General features: G+C 35.2%; 1 protein-coding gene across 18 annotated transcripts in view; it reads right to left on the reverse strand.

Moving 5' to 3' along the window:
- baz2ba (bromodomain adjacent to zinc finger domain, 2Ba) overlaps positions 1-17,626 on the reverse strand; it is a 79,997-nt gene that overhangs the window by 46,907 nt on the left and 15,464 nt on the right. For 6 of the 18 annotated variants that reach the window (XM_015358708.2, XM_015358707.2, XM_015358705.2 and 3 more), the window contains exon 1: positions 8,366-8,506. The exons of 2 other annotated variants lie outside the window; for them this stretch is intronic. In XM_015358708.2, the coding sequence (XP_015214194.2) occupies positions 8,366-8,399 (34 nt within the window). In that variant the 5' untranslated portion in view covers positions 8,400-8,506. Of the gene's footprint in view, positions 1-8,365; positions 8,509-8,600; positions 8,678-8,762; positions 8,860-17,626 lie in introns of those variants that run through there. 10 more of the 18 variants (XM_006636470.3, XM_015358709.2, XM_015358711.2 and 7 more) reach the window with 5 other exon arrangements.

Raw genomic sequence — 17,626 nt, forward strand, 5'->3', positions numbered from 1 at the left:
CACAAGAAAAAATAAAAACATTTCAAGAGATGAAGTACAATGTAACTTACATCAGTTAAAACCTTTGCAAAAAAGGTTTTATACATAAATTACTGATAACTACTAATTCAGAATATACATAAAACCAGTGACTACAATTGAGATATTACAGTAACATTTCCTATGTTCTTAATTGTTGACCAATAAAATATATATTTTAGAAATGAAAGAACCTAAAATATATTGCAATCAGATCACACATTGCAAATAATAAATAAGGGCTTGAGCCACCGTGATGCAATGACTTGCATTTTAAAATAAAAAGTGGCTTCATATGGGTTTTTGCACTTACAGTAGTTCTCTATACTGTGGTCAACACAGGTATATCATTATAAAACACACTAATTAAAAGAAAAGGCCTTTTATCTTCATTTTATTGAGCACTGAGTTAAAATATACAGTCTAACTAAACCTTACCACATATCAGGGCATAAAAACAAAGAAAAGGGTGTTTGAAATATTGATTAAACCTGATTAATTTTTGGGGAAAAAAGGCTTTGCAAGCATAATGTCTCAACTTATGTCATATAATAAAACTAATTTAATTTTCAAAATACAGTAACTTGAAACCTTGAGGTGCCTATATTATGTATATTTTTAAAGAAAATAAAATCCTTATTTGATATTTCATGATATTTCTAAATCTGTAATTCATTTAAAGAGACAAATAGACCATGCCTGACAGAAAATATATTTGGATATAGGCCCTACCATGTTAATATCTTTTCAAATGCAATCATTTTTTTCAAAATATTCTCATGCATTTATTTTTGTCATTTTGGACAATGACTTAAAATAATTTCACAGCATTCCTAATTACCTAATGTGAGCTATTTCTCTCATTTGTTTAATGTAATTCTTACATACAGGTACAGTATGTGGCTACATGTTTATGAGGCTACGTTGAACTGAAAACTGAACATTGTACTGTACCTGTATAGCAGCCGATTTTGAAAAGTCAAAGCAAAGGCGAAGCACCAATAAACACCATGTGAAGTTCACCTATCTTCACAAACGTGACCTTTAAACCTTGCGTTTGCTCAAGGATGACAAATTAAAATATTTAGTTCTTTTTAAGGAATCTGAAATGTGATCATTTCCGTGTAGAGCAAAGCCATTTTATCAGTTGTCATGAAACAGCGAGTTAACTCAGTGTCGCATGACACTACACGGTGTCTCAGGTTTAACTGGCTACTGCTTCCAGTGGTTAAACAAAACCTACGAGTACATTTTTATGCATTGTTCACTGAGTCACACAAGTAACAGTTGTACAGCATATTCCCCCCTTAAGTACCAAACACAGACTAATAAAATATGACAAAACCATATCGAACATTAACTGCACAGCAAATAGCCAGTACAGAAATTGTTATGAAAGCAACGCTCCTATAACTCAAATTCTGGCCTAAACAGATTAATTTGGAAGAAATACCAAAAGAATTTAAAAATGGTGTTAACTGAAATTAACTGCCTGACCTGTATCAGTACAGACAATGCAGTCAAAACTACACTAAGACAGTTTGGCAACAAGTCAATATGGAGAAGTACTCAATCATGTTTCCGGTTAGTACAGTAACAGTTGAAACTGTTTGTATGGATTAGATATGGAAACATGAATGATCTGCAGAAACGACAAACACCCCTCACGGAAGAAAAACAACCAACTGAAAGCTGAAAGACAGGTTACGATCAAGGATTTAACCGCAAAAGGTACAGCTAGCTTCAATATACAGAAATTAAAACAAACTCCAACGATGTTGAGAAAGTTTAATGTATAAATGCTTCAAATATACAAGTGACAATATATTCTGAAAGACAGTACAAGACCAATGCATAAGTCATTTTTAAATATGTTACAGTTCATCTAGAGTTAGGCACTATGCAATCTGTGGGTTAAGCATGGATTTAGTCATGCAATAGAGTATATGTAAAACAGGTTAAAAGGGTAGGATAAAAAGGTTGGCTGCTAATAATAAAAAATGAGAATTGTCAACCAGGACAGTACAGACATAAAACAGGAGTTTTATGAGTTACTTAAATTATGATTTAAATCATTCATTAAATGGGCAGTGATACCAAACTAAGGTAGCTAATATTTCAACATCTGTCTTCTTCATTGTACATATGTTGCTATACACATGTTACTCCTCATAGCCCACACAGAGTTATATTCCTTTTAGGAACAGAATGCTGTCTCACTCTATGAATTGACAGGCAATGTGTTTTATCCAGATGTAAATGACAGTACATGCCAATGGATGAGACAGTCATAAACTCACTAGTTAAAAGATGCAACACGCCAAAAAACATACTGCCAAATATCTCTAACAGAATACAGTACCTAGTGAAGAGATTATTAGTAAAAGCAAAAGACTGGTTTTCTGTCAAGAAAACGTACCTTAAAAGAAAACATTAAGAATATAAAACTAAGCTACGAATGCCCTTCACTAAAATTGATAGAAATCAAACTAAAATCTAACTAAGACAAACACAGGGATGTTTAAGGCACTGTGGTCTGAATTGATACACTTGATTGTAAATTGTAAGGTTATGGAGATACCTCACTTTTAGGTCTTGCCAATGCTACAAAATGTTTGTTTAAATAACTTTTATAGGTCATATGGATAAATAATTAGGAGAAAACCTGGAAACATTATGTACTGCTACAATCATAACAGTTGTAACCCTACATGTCAATTTTATTCCCTAATGTACTAAATGTACTACTGCATATATTGGCTGAGTTGCTTTGACTTTATTCTAAGCTTATCAGCTTTTCATCCAACAAAGTGGTAGTTAAATTATCTAGTAAATCTCCTTATTTAAGATACAATTTTAAAGTCTATCACATCTATAAATAAAAGTGTATGTGCCAGAAATACACAATCATAGACCTATTGGCCTTAAATCATTTAGTAATAAAATCATAGACTCTTCCTTCCAAGGTGACACCAGAGCACATGGTCAGTTTACTTTATGAAACCCTAATATTACATTTACAGTACACTCACAGAGTTCATATTATGTTTTCGAGAAAACTACATTCTTAAAGACTGTAAATTATATCACACCCTAACAATACTTTATGGAAAAGTATTTTACAGGTTATGTTGGTCTTGTTTTTTTTTTGTTTAGAAAAAATATAGCTGTTTGAGACTGACAAAAAATATAAATTCAATGTAGAAATATGGGCATTAAAATGAAAAAGGGTGACCTATTATGCTTCAGCAAACCTCAATAGCCTTAAACTAAAATGGATTTAATCAGTATGAGAAATTTGTATTTATAACGAAGTAATGCACTTTAGACTCTATACTCTATAGAGAGATCCTTGTATCTACAATAATTTGGAATTTGGCTTTTATTATATGAAACTGAGAAGAATAAACATCACAATTATCATTTCTGTTAAAACGCAACCCAGTGTAAACTCATTCTAAAGTTCATTACATTTAGCCTTTTATAAAAGGAAAAGGGTGAAGTGACAAATATAGCTCTCTTACGTTTCCATGCTAACCAATTAGAGTGGAATTTATAACACACATTAATCAGCAAATGTTTTAAGCTTCATTGCCTCGTACTAATTTGTATAAAATTACTGTACCTTAAGAAGGAATAGATCAAGCAGCTAAACTTCATATCCTGCACATTTCTGCAACTGAACTTCCACACAATTCTCCTTTTTAAAGCAGGCCTTGGGATTACTTAAATATATGCTTTGAAAACATTTTACATTTCAGTTTTAAATTTGGGAATTTAATTCAGATATGTTTTAAATACTTGCATTCTGCAATCCTATACTATAGCACACATAATCACTGATTATGAAGAAAACTCCTCTAGCTCAAATCCCAAATGCACTACACCAGGTCTGTTTTTGAAATGAACAAAACTTCTTCCACTGTTTCAATATGTGAAATAATGTGTGCCCTCGTGATCTCTGTGGCCAAAAGCCACACAATGAAACAATTTGTACTCTACTTTTCGGAAAAGACATCCATGTTCTCACATTTGGCCTAATTTCTACTTGAACGAGAGACGCTTAAATCCAGATTCCAGGTTCGCCCCCAGCTAGCCCCAGGCTACACATAAATGACAATTTAAAACCCATGAACATGGTTTCAACTTCAAGATACAGCACCTTCCACAGGCAAACAGACTGTTCAACAAGAAAATGGCAAGGGGTTCAGCATGATTCACAAACTAATATTTTTAAGCCCCTAAAACTTTGTAGCAGCTGACAAAGGATTCTACATTTAGAAGACTTCCCTACGCTTAAAAGCTGTATTGACAAGGAGACTTGACACATTTTTCATTACAAAAACAGTAACCAGAGGCTTGCAGATTATATAACACATTTCTGCATCTGAAATATGCTTTTTAAATCAGTTAGCAGATCCAAAACACCTTAAATTTTGACTAGGGAAAAAGCCTCCTGGGGATTTGTACTGTGACATAGCACATATTTTGGATCAAAAGAAACAGAAATGAGCTGTTTAGAAAGCACAGAACATGCTGGGTTCCACACATACATTTTCTAACATGTTGTTAAGGTGGAAGACTAAAATAAAATTCAAAATCATAAATCGTAAATTAACAATTATCTTAGAGCACCTGGGTGCTGTAATGTGTGTGTGCGCACATTACTTTGCCGTTATCCTTAACAAAAATAGGAAACTGCAATCATACATATTAAGTCTTTTTTTCATTCCCAGTATTTGTGCAAGAGTTAACAGGCCCGTTGTGGTTTGGATTGTGAAACTGCTGCAACTGTAGAACCAGCTTGATTTTTGTGTTCATTTTCAGCACTTCCTTCAATTAAAGGACCAATAAAATGTGCGCACTAACCTGAAATGTCAGCACAAACCTGAAAGAAATAGCTGAAAGACTGATGAGCAGTTATAACAGAACTATTCTGTTTCTCTACGGACAGATATAGCAACATTGGGGACAGTTTGATTCCTCTTCTGATGCTAAAACTGATGCTGACTTGGCAGCTGATACTCGTGCTCTCTAAGAATCCTAAACTAATACAAGAGCTGTACACATCTACCAAGAGATAATATTGCATTTCAAAGTCCAGACGGCTGACCTGTGGAAGAACCTCTTGAGGGTATTCGTTCTGCTCTGAAATATATCCCAGTCTGATTGCTATATACAATCTCACACTGAGAAAAGGTACCCCAGCTAGTGCCTTCAGGTTTTGCACACCTGCCAAAGACAGATGTTCTCAGTAAATCAAATTTAACCTCACAAAAAATCTTTGTGTGTCTGTTGAAGACTATAACCAGACAGCTGCACCTGACAATGGTAACCAGCAATACCACAGCTTGACGATTACAGATTTTTCTGTTGGTGGAGAAGAAAATAAGAAAAGATAGCCTCCTTTCTTCTGATTTAAATTTTCAAAACATTTTCTGTCTTGCACTCTGCTGGAAAGCTACTGTAAATTCCATTCCACATGGATGGACATTTTCCTACATTATATTCCTAGGAATTTAGTTGCATTTAACTTACATTTTCATTCAAAACAAAGCACGACAAAGCCTGAAAGTTCAAATATACGGGTAAGTATAGACCATCTGACATGATTATACTACTTTGTTTAATTCATTTTTATTCAGGATCTCTACAGAACAAAGTTCACAACAGAATCAAGTGGCAATGATTAAAGTAGCCATTTTCCAACTTTTGGAACTGGTCTTGGACGACTTACTAAATAATTGGGTTCTAAAAATTTAGCAATTTTGTTCTGGTAGAGCACAAAATGTCAGTATGCTCACTGTTGGATCCCGATTTACTACATTGCCCTTCTCTTGCCTAAATCGCTCTGTAACAAAGACGAAAGGACATTTTAACATTATTTGAAACCTTAAAAATCATGATTTATTCATGTTTATCTTTTCAGCTTTAAAACAACACTTCTAACTTGCTTTTTTCAAAGCTCAATATATGTTAGGTCTATTCGATACTCAATTTCCAGACAAATTATAATTTGGTACACCCTCGTGGCTTATTTCCCTGGAAACGCCAATCTTAGTCGCAGGACTGTTTTTTATTTAAGATCACAAGAGTTATAATTATTTTAAAGAAAATAATACTTAGCAGTTTCTGGTACTATCTGCCAGTATAGCACTTCCTGATTTCCTCTACAAACAGAATAACAATAATTAGTTGCTCAGAAAGTTTTTTTTCGGTTATCACACCACAGAAACAGGAAGAGAGATTTCAGATAAAATAACCTCATTTAAACCATTACAAGGAGGTGAGGGTGTCTTGAAAATAATTACATCCTAAACAAGAGTTAGGTAAACTATGACATTTTCCTCTATATTTCTCGCCTTCTCGCAGTTGACAGCTCTACCGCCATGTACATTGCTGTGCAGGTCCTTCACCCCATCAGGTGTTACTGTAGATGTATGTTGTGAGCATCAACAGTTTACTCAAAGCCTCCTGAAATGTTTTCTATTATAACCACCATGTTATAAATACATTTTAATTTAAGAAAAAAAAACATCCCTGTCATTTACCGATCTTTAATTCAAATCATCAAAAACCTTATCACAACAATGCAATGCAAACTATACATGATCAGCTAATAGGAAGTGTTGCAGAAGCTAATTCATCACATTCACCAATCAAATTTAATTGACTTATCATTGGGTTCCTCCTCATTATCATCACATGATCCTCTCTACACAAATTCGTTAAGATAAAAGGCTATCTTTTGCTCTGCAAAACATTGATATACAAGGATTGACAGTTTTCTTAAAATGTGGAAAAGTTTCAATAAAGGAATGCCACAGAATTGGGTATCAGCATAAGGAAAACAGATTAGAAAAGGCAGAAAAACTCAAAAGGTTTTAGGCTTTTCAAAGGGGACACAGAGTAATCAAATTTTTTACCATACCACCCCATCATTGATGTTTTTCCTTTACTATACATTATCCTTCTAGCTAGCATGTACATTTCACAATTATTGTTTTTATACTCACATAAACTTATCAAAGAATAAAGGAGATCTACAAAAATATATTTTCAGGCATTTTAACAAATCTCTTACATCATATTCCAAAGAAACCATTATGAAAGGGTCACATAACCTCACCAGTCTTGTAAAAGGAATCTGTTGAAGGGACAGGTATCGTAGGGTACCCATATTTGCCATCGGCAGGTGAATTAGAATAGTTTTACACTATGAGCTCTTCAAAAAAAAAAAGTGCAATTTCACTTTTCTAAATATCTGCTATATAGGTGAAGTTCACAAACTGTTTGAACCTTGAATCTCTTTGCAGATACTATATTATGCTTAGAGTCTCTGGCTACAATCTGTTATCATGCTGTTGCTTTAAATATATTTGACTAAGCCCAATGAGTGTCAATTTTATACATTACAATACTGGAGTATTCGTGAAAAAGGAGAAAATGGTTGTGATTTACACACTGGATATGTAAACCTAAAAAATAAGTGCATTGTCCAACTGGACAATTCATAAAAATATGCAAAGAGATGAAGGCAACTGATTTCTCCTTTGTCTCTTTCCTGTGATGTACAGAATGTACATGTGCAAATATGTAAGCTAAAGCTCTGTTATCACATATTGGCTCCTAAAAACTGTTCCTCAGATCCCAACCAGCTAATGTGCAGAAAAAAACAGACGGCTGATAAAAGCAAGGGGGTCTAAATTCAACAAACTAAAGGCAGCATTTTTAAGATTCTGTAAATCCTAAGAACAGAAGAACTGATCGCTGAACTTCAGGTCATTTGGAAATTAAATAGTTAAACTCATCCTTGCTATTACAATAAAAAAAAATACATCTAATTGGATACTCTTTGTGAATCAATATTCTACAAGAAGCATATAGACTGTAAAATAATCTGAACGTCACTATTGGTAGGGATTCAGCGCTCATTACCATGTTCAAACAGTCTGGGAGACAATATTTACCATACTAGAAAATTTAATAGTATTAATCTAAGACTAGCAAACGAAAACCAATATTTGTCAATTTTCCTTCTACTCTTGAAAGTCCTTAAATGTTGATATGGCTATAAAAACAAACTACTGTTCTGCAACAACTAAATTTAATTTTAGTTCGTCCCTGAACATATACTTTCAAATAAAAAAGCCTGGTTTTATCGTTACAATAATGAAAGAAAGGCTTCAATTTCAGGTGTGGTAAGAGTATATAAAAGAAATACTCATAAAGACTGCTACGAAAAGGCAGTAGTAGTCAATTGAAGGGTAATAATCCAAAAAGCAAGTATTGTCTTGAAAAAGGCATGTAACCAAACACGTTTAAAATTTTGTTCAAAGTACAGTACCTGGCAGAGTTTCAATACCAATGCAAGATTTCATAACATTTCAGAGCATATCACAAAACTGCAGCTTTTCCTTTTTCTCTGTGAGAAGATTTTTTTTCCTTTTCATTTTCGTAAGTTATCAACGTTCCATTGTACGTCTAGAGAACTGCGTCTTTCTTCTTCCACTGAAAACCCAGCCCCACATCATCATAAAAACAGCCTCAGAGAAGTGGAATTAGAGTAAAAGCCAACTCACAGCCTTTTTAACAAAACTGAAGGCAAACAATGCAGCAGACTGAAGAGCAGTTAAATCAGGAAGTAGCCATTATCCTTTTACTGCACCAAGGGTCAACGCTGTAAACAACAAACCATATTTTTTTTCAACTCCTGAAAAGTGTTGTTTTCCATCTTTGCTGACCTGTGCTGTTGCTGAAAAGTCTGTTATCAAGTAAGAGCAATCAGAAGAGCACATAGTCCACTGGTGTTGCTGCAACTGTAAGACATTTTGTGGAGACTGCCAAAGAAAATAAAACAATTGATATTCTGTTGCCTGTTTTTAGTCACACAAAGCATAGCTGCCTTTACTCAGAGGCTGGCAATTCTTGAAATGACGTAGTACCTGCTGGAGTCAAAGCATTACTTCCTGCAATACCTACACCTTCTAGAAACTACAATAAAACAAACTGCCTTTGCATTCAGTTTAATGGAAGACCAGGATCTGAAAATATCAATGACAAAGCTAAAAATCCGAAAAATAAATCAGCATTTTAAAAGCATTTGTCAGTTTTGCAATCACCTGAAACCACATAAACCTACAAAGATACTGATCATGTTTCATTGACTGCTTGCAAAAACAGCATTCTTTTTGACCACCATGTTAATCCTTTGTTCATTACTATTTTTAACAGATAAAGGCCTTTAGTTAATCAATCTAACATCAAGTACATGAGCAGTTAGGAAATATCTGTTGCCAAACTGCAATAGACAAACTACCATCCTACAGTGTGTACTTAGCCTTCAACGTGCTGACAATCTTAATAAAGAAATGCTGATCACTTAATTATAGAAGAATAATAGTGGTTGTAATAATTTTACATGAAAAGTAACAGGAACAGAACATTTCATCTCCCCCCCCACATTTCAAAAGAAAGCAACATGCTTTCCCTACAAACAAGGTTACCCAAAACTGCCAAAGTTCAATCAATCTTTATTTACAAAAATAAAAAAAACGATCATCAATCAAGCTTCTGCATTGCTGAAGCAGGGCAGGCAGGACAGGAAACAGCAATGTTGTACCTTAAACAGTTCTATGTAGAAGCTATTGACAGATGTTTCCATCTTCACGCCTTTTTTATGTCTAAGCTACTCCACACAGTACACCACATAACTTAATTACAAACACACAATCCTAAAAAAAGATGATCACATGATCTTCCATTAAATTTAAAGACGGCTGCTAAACCCATCTAAATCTTAGACCCGACTTATTTTTTAACAACATGCAGTGGCCTGAATTCATGGCAGTATGACATTATTTGGATTTTTAAGCCAGACAGTCAGAAGTGGGGGGTTTCAGAAATGGTGTGAAACAACGCACCTTCAAAACTGAGCTGGAGGCTTGCTAATGGAAAAAAGCACCTCTATAGGGCTCCTGTTACAGCACCTTACAAATGCCCTTTGAAAGCTGTGTGCAGCAGGGCCTGAAATAGAGTAAGACAGATGCCTGATATCACAGGATAATCTCACCTCCAATACAGTGAAAAAAATGAACTCTGTGTTAACTTCAGTGATAAAAGGATGGTGCCAATGGTTACCCCTGCACATCCACCTCCTTTATGTTCAGATAATATTTAAACAAGACTCTATGTACTGAAATCCAGGGATTTTAATTCATTTTAAATATACTAATAGGCCAGAGAAGTCATGCACATCATTCTGTCTATAGGCTGAAGACATTCTAGGGTCGCAGCATGGTCTAACCAAATCATCTCCAAAGGCCGGTATCACTTTCTCATCAAGTACAGAAAAAGTGATTTTCAAAGCACACATGCAGCTAGTCATTCAATCCCAATCCCCTCCATTTCCCTCATATTCCGTTTTCTTGTTGAACAAACAATGCAAATAATTTTACAAAAGAACCTTTCAGAACCTAACCCCGGTACGGGGAAATTTGGGATATTGCAGAAAGGCTTATTGGCAGTTCTAGACATGGTTCTGCCTACTCTGCCACACTGAAAGTGCTGTGTTATTGTTACTGAAGAGGCTGAGCGCAGAGTTCCTCTTTCTTTCCCATGGTAGTGAGGCTTTTAATGTCATTTGCAGCTGGCATGGCACATTTGAGCACAACAAAATGGTTGATTATTACCTCCTTGTGTATAGCAAATCAGAACTAAAGGGATTAAAATGCAAAAGACTGACTTTTTCAAGCCCATTACAAGCCTACCTTTATTAGCCTTCCACCTCGCTTTATAACCTTCCCCATGGAAAGGATATAGAGGAGTGCAGAGTAACAATTATGTGTCTTATATTTTACTCTTAAAAAATATTATACTGGATTTATTGTACTGTATGTAATTTAAAAAATATTATATGTAGGCTACAGTTCATAGGACTATTATATAATGTTTGTAATATACTGTAACCATTATTTGGTGTTACAGATATGATCCAAAATGGAAAAACAAGTTATTGTTTGTAAACTGTATGCAAACCTTTGCCCAAGACAACATATCAAAAGAATAAATATGTATTAAATAAAATGTCGATCAGACACCCAACAAAAAAGGTAATTACAAATTTGCTTATAATCCCAAACAGAAATATAAAAAATGTACTATATTATTCTTACAGGGAAATATGCTGAAAAAAATAGAGTAAATGTGATTTTCCGTGATTTCTTTTCCTTGACTATTGCTATGGAAAATATTTTTCCCCCAGAAAGTTCCCCCAATTAGTCCAGCTTTGAGATGTTTTAATGTATTAAGTAACACAGAAAGCATTAATAAACTAACATATTTGTTTTGAAGGACTTAATGTTAAAGCATGAATGACCTCTTGTTGCTTCCAAAGTTCATGGAGGAAACTAATGATTAAAGCATACCACGTATGAGTTTTATGGATGAGGTGAGGCTGTTCCATTCCTACTAAAGTCTGGTGTGAATCACTAGGCTGAATGCACAAAGATTGTACAATACAAAGGGCTTGGGGTTGTGTAGCTAGCTTGCAGCTTAATCACACTGTAAAACCTTGTTACTACACCATAACAGGAATTACAGTACATTTCTTTGTTTTATTTTAAAGGCTTGGCCTATCTGATGCAATTACAGTAATTTTAAATTCGAGTCACAATGAATGTGTGCCATGAAAGTGTTGCACTGTGCGACTAAATAAGTTCAGGACTTCTTTGAGATTTGTCTAAATCAGTCTAGTTTCAGAAAAAAACACAGAGGTTTTCACACGGTAAATATGTATACAGCTTGCACTGCAGTTTGAAGGCCTGAATTCAATCAAATGTTTAGAGTAAATGAATTAGCAATAAAAAAAGAGTACCTAAAATAGACTTGTTGAACAGTATGTAAAGCAAGCCACAACAGGTCATTAGCAGATCAAGATTGAGAAAATTAGTATTTTAGGAACGATTGACAAATAATTCGCTTTTATTTTCTGATATTGTGTTGTACTATTTAATGTCATATAATTGACCTTATTGTAGACAACCTGCAAACACTTAAAAGATAGATTAATAATACGGCAAATGTCAAACTTCACAATTACACAAAATCATCAGGACATTACATCAGTACTTTCAGAAAACTACCGAGATAAATATTGTAACACGAAAGGAACCGGAGTCCTTTGTTTTAACATGAATGTTATTTTGACTGTACACTATCCAGCATTCTGCTTGTTTCTGCATTCCTGATTTCTCAGTAGTGAGTCCCCATGTCACAAAACAACTACCTCATGGGCTACAGTTTCAGTTGGACGACATGTTAACCATCATTACCAGCCCTCTTAGCTTTCTCACATGTCCTTTTCATTTTTCAAAAGCACAAAGCCTTCTCCAATTTCAATGACAAAAGCACAAATAAAAAAAAAACATTCCTTATTATCAGAAGTTGTAATTTTGTTCCCTTAAACAGTCTCAGATAATATTAAAAATAAATCCACTCAACTGCGATTAAAAATGTTCCAATTTTTTCCAAAACAAAGCCAAATTGGTAAGAGCAATTTAATTGACATTTTAAAAATAAAACTGCACCCAAACCGAATGACAGTTCTTTACATTTTGTATAGCCACAATCAAGAGAAAATAAGGATGTACTTTTCTAAAACAATCATCTTTTAGAAAATACATCATCGTTTTTTGTATTAAAACCAAACATTTCTTGTGAATTTACAAGCTGGGTGAATACAATATTCATTTTGCTGCAGGAGAACAGACATTGCATAACAATGAGATTTGCTAATGAAATCAACCATCAACCTGCAATACATACATATTAAACCAAGACCTCAGTGTCATTTTCTTTTTGCATCGTTTGTTCTTTCTCTCATTTTTTCCCTGACCTTTCAATATTTTGTCTTACCTTGAATTTTATTGCTTCAAGCTAAGAATCATTATTGCACATTATAGTTTCATTCTCTGCATGTACATATAGCTTCTTCGCTGAAAAATTTGTACATCATTAATGTTGTTTGGAATGTGTTTGCACACAACACAATTGCCACACTATCATTATTATTTTGAAGGGTGGAAAAAAAGCACCTCTTAAACTGAACAAAAGCACGGTATTAAGAATTTGTTTTATCTTTTTCTTGTCAGCGCAAACATTTTCTTTATTTCCCTTATTAAAATCATCATCATGAAGTCCAATTAGGTATTTCAATTGTGAAGGATGTAGGGTATCAGAAAGAACAGTGATAAACTCCTTAATGAATCTGCTTTAAAAATGAAATTATCCAGTAATGATGTACGCACTGCCTGAGTTCACTTCTAATCCTAAACCTTCAGGCCCAGAATCAGTAGACAAGAATACATGTTATTTAGCCTAAGATACAGAGCTCTTTGATGCTTGTCAATAAAGACTCAGAGAATTTGTAACGTCTTTGACTAAATGCATTAAAATATGACACTATAAGTCAGTCTTTCAGGTTGACTGCCTTTGACTAATAAGCATTTCATTTATTGCAGGATTTTCCCAACAAACATAATTTTGATTTTCGATGCCACAGAAACCAGGCAAGTCAATTAATTAAACATTCATCTCACTTTCAAAATGACTAGTCAATGAGACTTTGAGGCAATGGGAATTACAGAAATTTCAAATATTAGGATGAAAAATTAAGAATCGAGCCCATCTATTGAGACTGTTTGAATACAGGTAAAAAATAGAACGGATATTTTCAATGCCAGAAAGAAGAGTCAGCTTATTTGAATGCTTTGTTCTGCACATTCATTCCCTGTGTAGCCATACGTAGAAGAATTGGAAGACCGCAAAACTGACACCTCCTCACCATTTTTCTTGTTTTTATAATCGGCATGAAAAAGAACAGCAGACTACTGATAGCGCAATATTAACGATAACATTTTACCTTATTATGTAGGGGGTTACCTTTATACTTCACAATAAACAGGAGCATCCTGTTCCTCAAGAACATATCTTAATATTCAGTGCTTGTTGTTATTCTGCCTTTCAGTAGCTACTGTATAACAATACAAAGCACAAACATACAGGTACAGGTATACACTATATACACTCCAACACAGTACCTTTCAGGCATTTAAAAACACCTTTCCACCATTACAAACACATTCCTGACATACACTGCATGTTATCCTCCAGATTTCTAAATCAGATTTCATTTTTTTCCTCACGCACTATCAGTTCAGGCATTTGCAACTGCCTCTTATTTCTGCATAACAAAGTATTTTTAAGCTAAAATGTTAGAGCTACTGGTTCTGTTCCCCTCGACATGTTTTCTTTTCTGAAAAGGAGCATTTTGATTCCTTTCCCCAATTCTTGTAAACAATGGAACAAGGATAATTGATCAAAGTGCATGGGAAACCTCTGAGAAGGGGAAGGTCACAGCCTGTGAGCTGAGCTGATAGCAAAAACAGCTCTGATGCTCCAGAGCTGCCATTTTTCTTCCTTGACAAAGACTCCATCTGCCACAGAGCCATTTGCAGCCTCAGAGTCAGAATATCAATGATTTCCAACCATTCTGCAAGTCTGCTTTCACCTTGGTATCACCTCTACAAATGTCTAGAGCTGACGGTACAAATATTCTCTCTGTAGGCTCTGCAGGCTGCCAAAGCTGGCTTCATCCAGCTAAGTGGCATTTAAGCAATGCACTGAAGTAACATTTTAAACGTATTGCGACTGTTATTGTTTAAAATCTGCATTAAGGCTTTAGAAAACCTGATTGCGTTAGAAAGCACTGAACCCACAGAATCGCTGAGAGGCGTATGTGGCGTTTTGGAAATCGGACAGATTTCTAGCCGCACGGCAGATATCCTTTGTATTAAAAGGTTTCAGGACACAGCACAGACAAGACATTCCACTTCAGTTTTAAAAAAGGCTTGTATTTAGAAAGACTCTGAAGCAATCAAGTAAAAAACAGAAAATCCCCTAGTCTTTGCAAAATTCTCATTGACAGCATTAAAGGGATACAAGCAGCTGGCCCTAACAACCAAATGATACTAAAGAAAATTCAATTTTCCCCCAGACCATCTGCACACCAAATCACACAGAACTCGTTATTTGCATGCACACCTTCCATACAAACAGCTCCCACCATGCCTGATCGGTCCCGAGACCCTGTCTTTTATAACCTTTCACCCTTCAAGATAAACAGCCCTATTAGTTCTAGTTATTGATAACAAATTAACCTACATGAACACAGCTGGGAAGAATTTCTCTTGTTAGGGTAAATCAAGATTTATAGTCTAATTACTTACAATGGACCCAAGCTACATGATAGTTGCCATTTTCAGACCTGTTCTGTTATCCAAGTGCTATACTGTCAACATGCAAAAAAATAAATAAAATCGGCAAGGAGCTATCATACCCCAATCCACAGATCTTCATGTTGCTCAGATTTCTGCTGCACCCCAGCATTTTATTGCGCAATTAAAAAAATAAAATTTCAAAGGGAAATGGGATTCAACAAGGCTCTGCTGTGGCCACATTTCAGAATAAAACCACAGTTCTGTGAGTGCAGGAGATCATTTAGATAGATTCCACAGGATAAGATTAAGGATAAGTAGCCTTGTGTGTAGTGACAGCATTTGTGTTTGGTGAGCTGAAGTCACACAACGTTCAGGGTTACTTCTTACCTGTGGTACTGTAACTTCTTCTAGTGACGACTACTGTATTAACCTGGACAAGCTGGAAGCAGAGTTAATGACATTGGCTTTCGAATCTCTGTTAGAAGAGATGTTTATGAGAAGGGTCAGCAGGATCCATTTTATCCTCTCTTCTGAAGGAAAGCACTTACTGAAGCCCCCGACTGACCCTTAAGCCTTATCCACTGGGACCATGAGCAGCCTGACCCTGCTATCCTTCCCCCTTGACGTTGGAGTTTGAGCGTGACAGCAAGTATCGGATCTCCAGCTTTCACTCACCAGCATGTAAAAGGCATATCTGAACAGAGCTTTTAAAATATATCTGATCTTAAGATTGTCCCCTAACAGCATGCAGACCCAAAGCTTGTTTTATTTGATTGACTGTCATTTTGCAAATTGATCTGCATTAGTAAAACCATAGATTCATACTGCTCACATCATTAAAGCACGTCTACTTTAAAATTCCCTTCTGTGTCTCCTCTTAAATGAGAAGCTACTTGCGCAAGAACTAGAAAAGTACAACAGTTCAACTCCTACATATAAGAAAACAATAGTTTCCTGAAATGACAGTGTTCCTTTGCAGATCACAGCTATTTCTTAAAACCAATACAGCCATTTGCAGTGAGGTACCCTGTTACTTCCTAATCAACAGAGTGCCGTTACATTTAATTAATAAAAAAGCTCAAATAAAAGTGAGAATATTTAGTACAATAGCAATTTAAATAGAAAAATGTTAACCATGTTGTGCTTTTACATTCAAGTGGTAGACCGCAAAATGTATCTGACAAAAGAAACAGAAATCTCCTTTTTTAAAGTGTATAATGCAGCATACGCTTCAGTACATATACATATATATGTATTATAATACATTTGTAGGCCTGCTTGTCAATTAATTTCAACCACAGAAGGCAAAAAAGAACTGTGTACAAAAATCAAACAATGTCAAGTAAAATTATTGGCTTGCTGAGTTTCCTTCATTTTAAAGAAAGCATGCTTAAAATTTAAAAGGACCCACTTCTTCCTATTCCTAAATAGTTAGGTTTCACTCACTGTTAACTCAAACATCTGTGCTACTGTCAACACACTCTGTAAAATACAGACATTAATGATATCAATTTGATTATGAAATACAAAGGCCTGCACCAGGGCTACTGTATCCTAAACTAAAGATTTCCTGTTTCAAGCTTTCATATTTATTTTGTAGAAAACAAAGCTTTCAAAAACAAAGATATATAAATATCTGATCACGACCTCCAAATGCACCTGAACACAGCGGTGCCAGTGGAGGTTGGGGGAAAACTGTTAAATTCAAACTCAGTTTCACCATAAATGTATTACTTCAGCTCTGTCAGTTCTGACTTCTTTTTTAAAATAAATTCAACATCCACCTCATATTAGACGAGCATTGGAAGATAGCAAAAGCCTCCCTGCCCCTGACAGTCTGCGAAAAGTCAAGATTGCAAATCTGACGTAACAGAATCCGATGCCCTCGAGTATCTGAGAGGCTGCCTGCTGCTTTTGACCTTCGGGATGTTTTCTGTTTCTCTGCAATTTCCACATCCTGGATGTTTGTCATTAAAAACACATCACATTCTAAAAGGAATACAGTATATCTGTCCACATAAGCACTATGGTTTCCTTACACAGCACCTCAACTTAAGTATAGCTATTCAGCATCTTAAATTATTTTCAGGCACTCTCTCACTGTCAGGGAATCCTAGTAGCTTTTTTTTTCTGTTTCATCTGAAAGGGGGCTGGTAACAAAACCAAGTACACTGAAGCTAGAGCCGTACGTACAAAGTGAATCAAACAAGAATTGCCTTTAGCAGCCTGTGAGAAGAATTCCTCACATTTTAGGAGGTGCGAGCATAATGTTGCATTGCACAGCTAATTACAAATCGTGAAGCGCCCATCCTTCCAGAGGAACAGCACCA

The sequence above is a fragment of the Lepisosteus oculatus genome, chromosome 12, assembly GCF_040954835.1.
Source record: "Lepisosteus oculatus isolate fLepOcu1 chromosome 12, fLepOcu1.hap2, whole genome shotgun sequence".
NCBI classification, from domain to species: domain Eukaryota; kingdom Metazoa; phylum Chordata; class Actinopteri; order Semionotiformes; family Lepisosteidae; genus Lepisosteus; species Lepisosteus oculatus.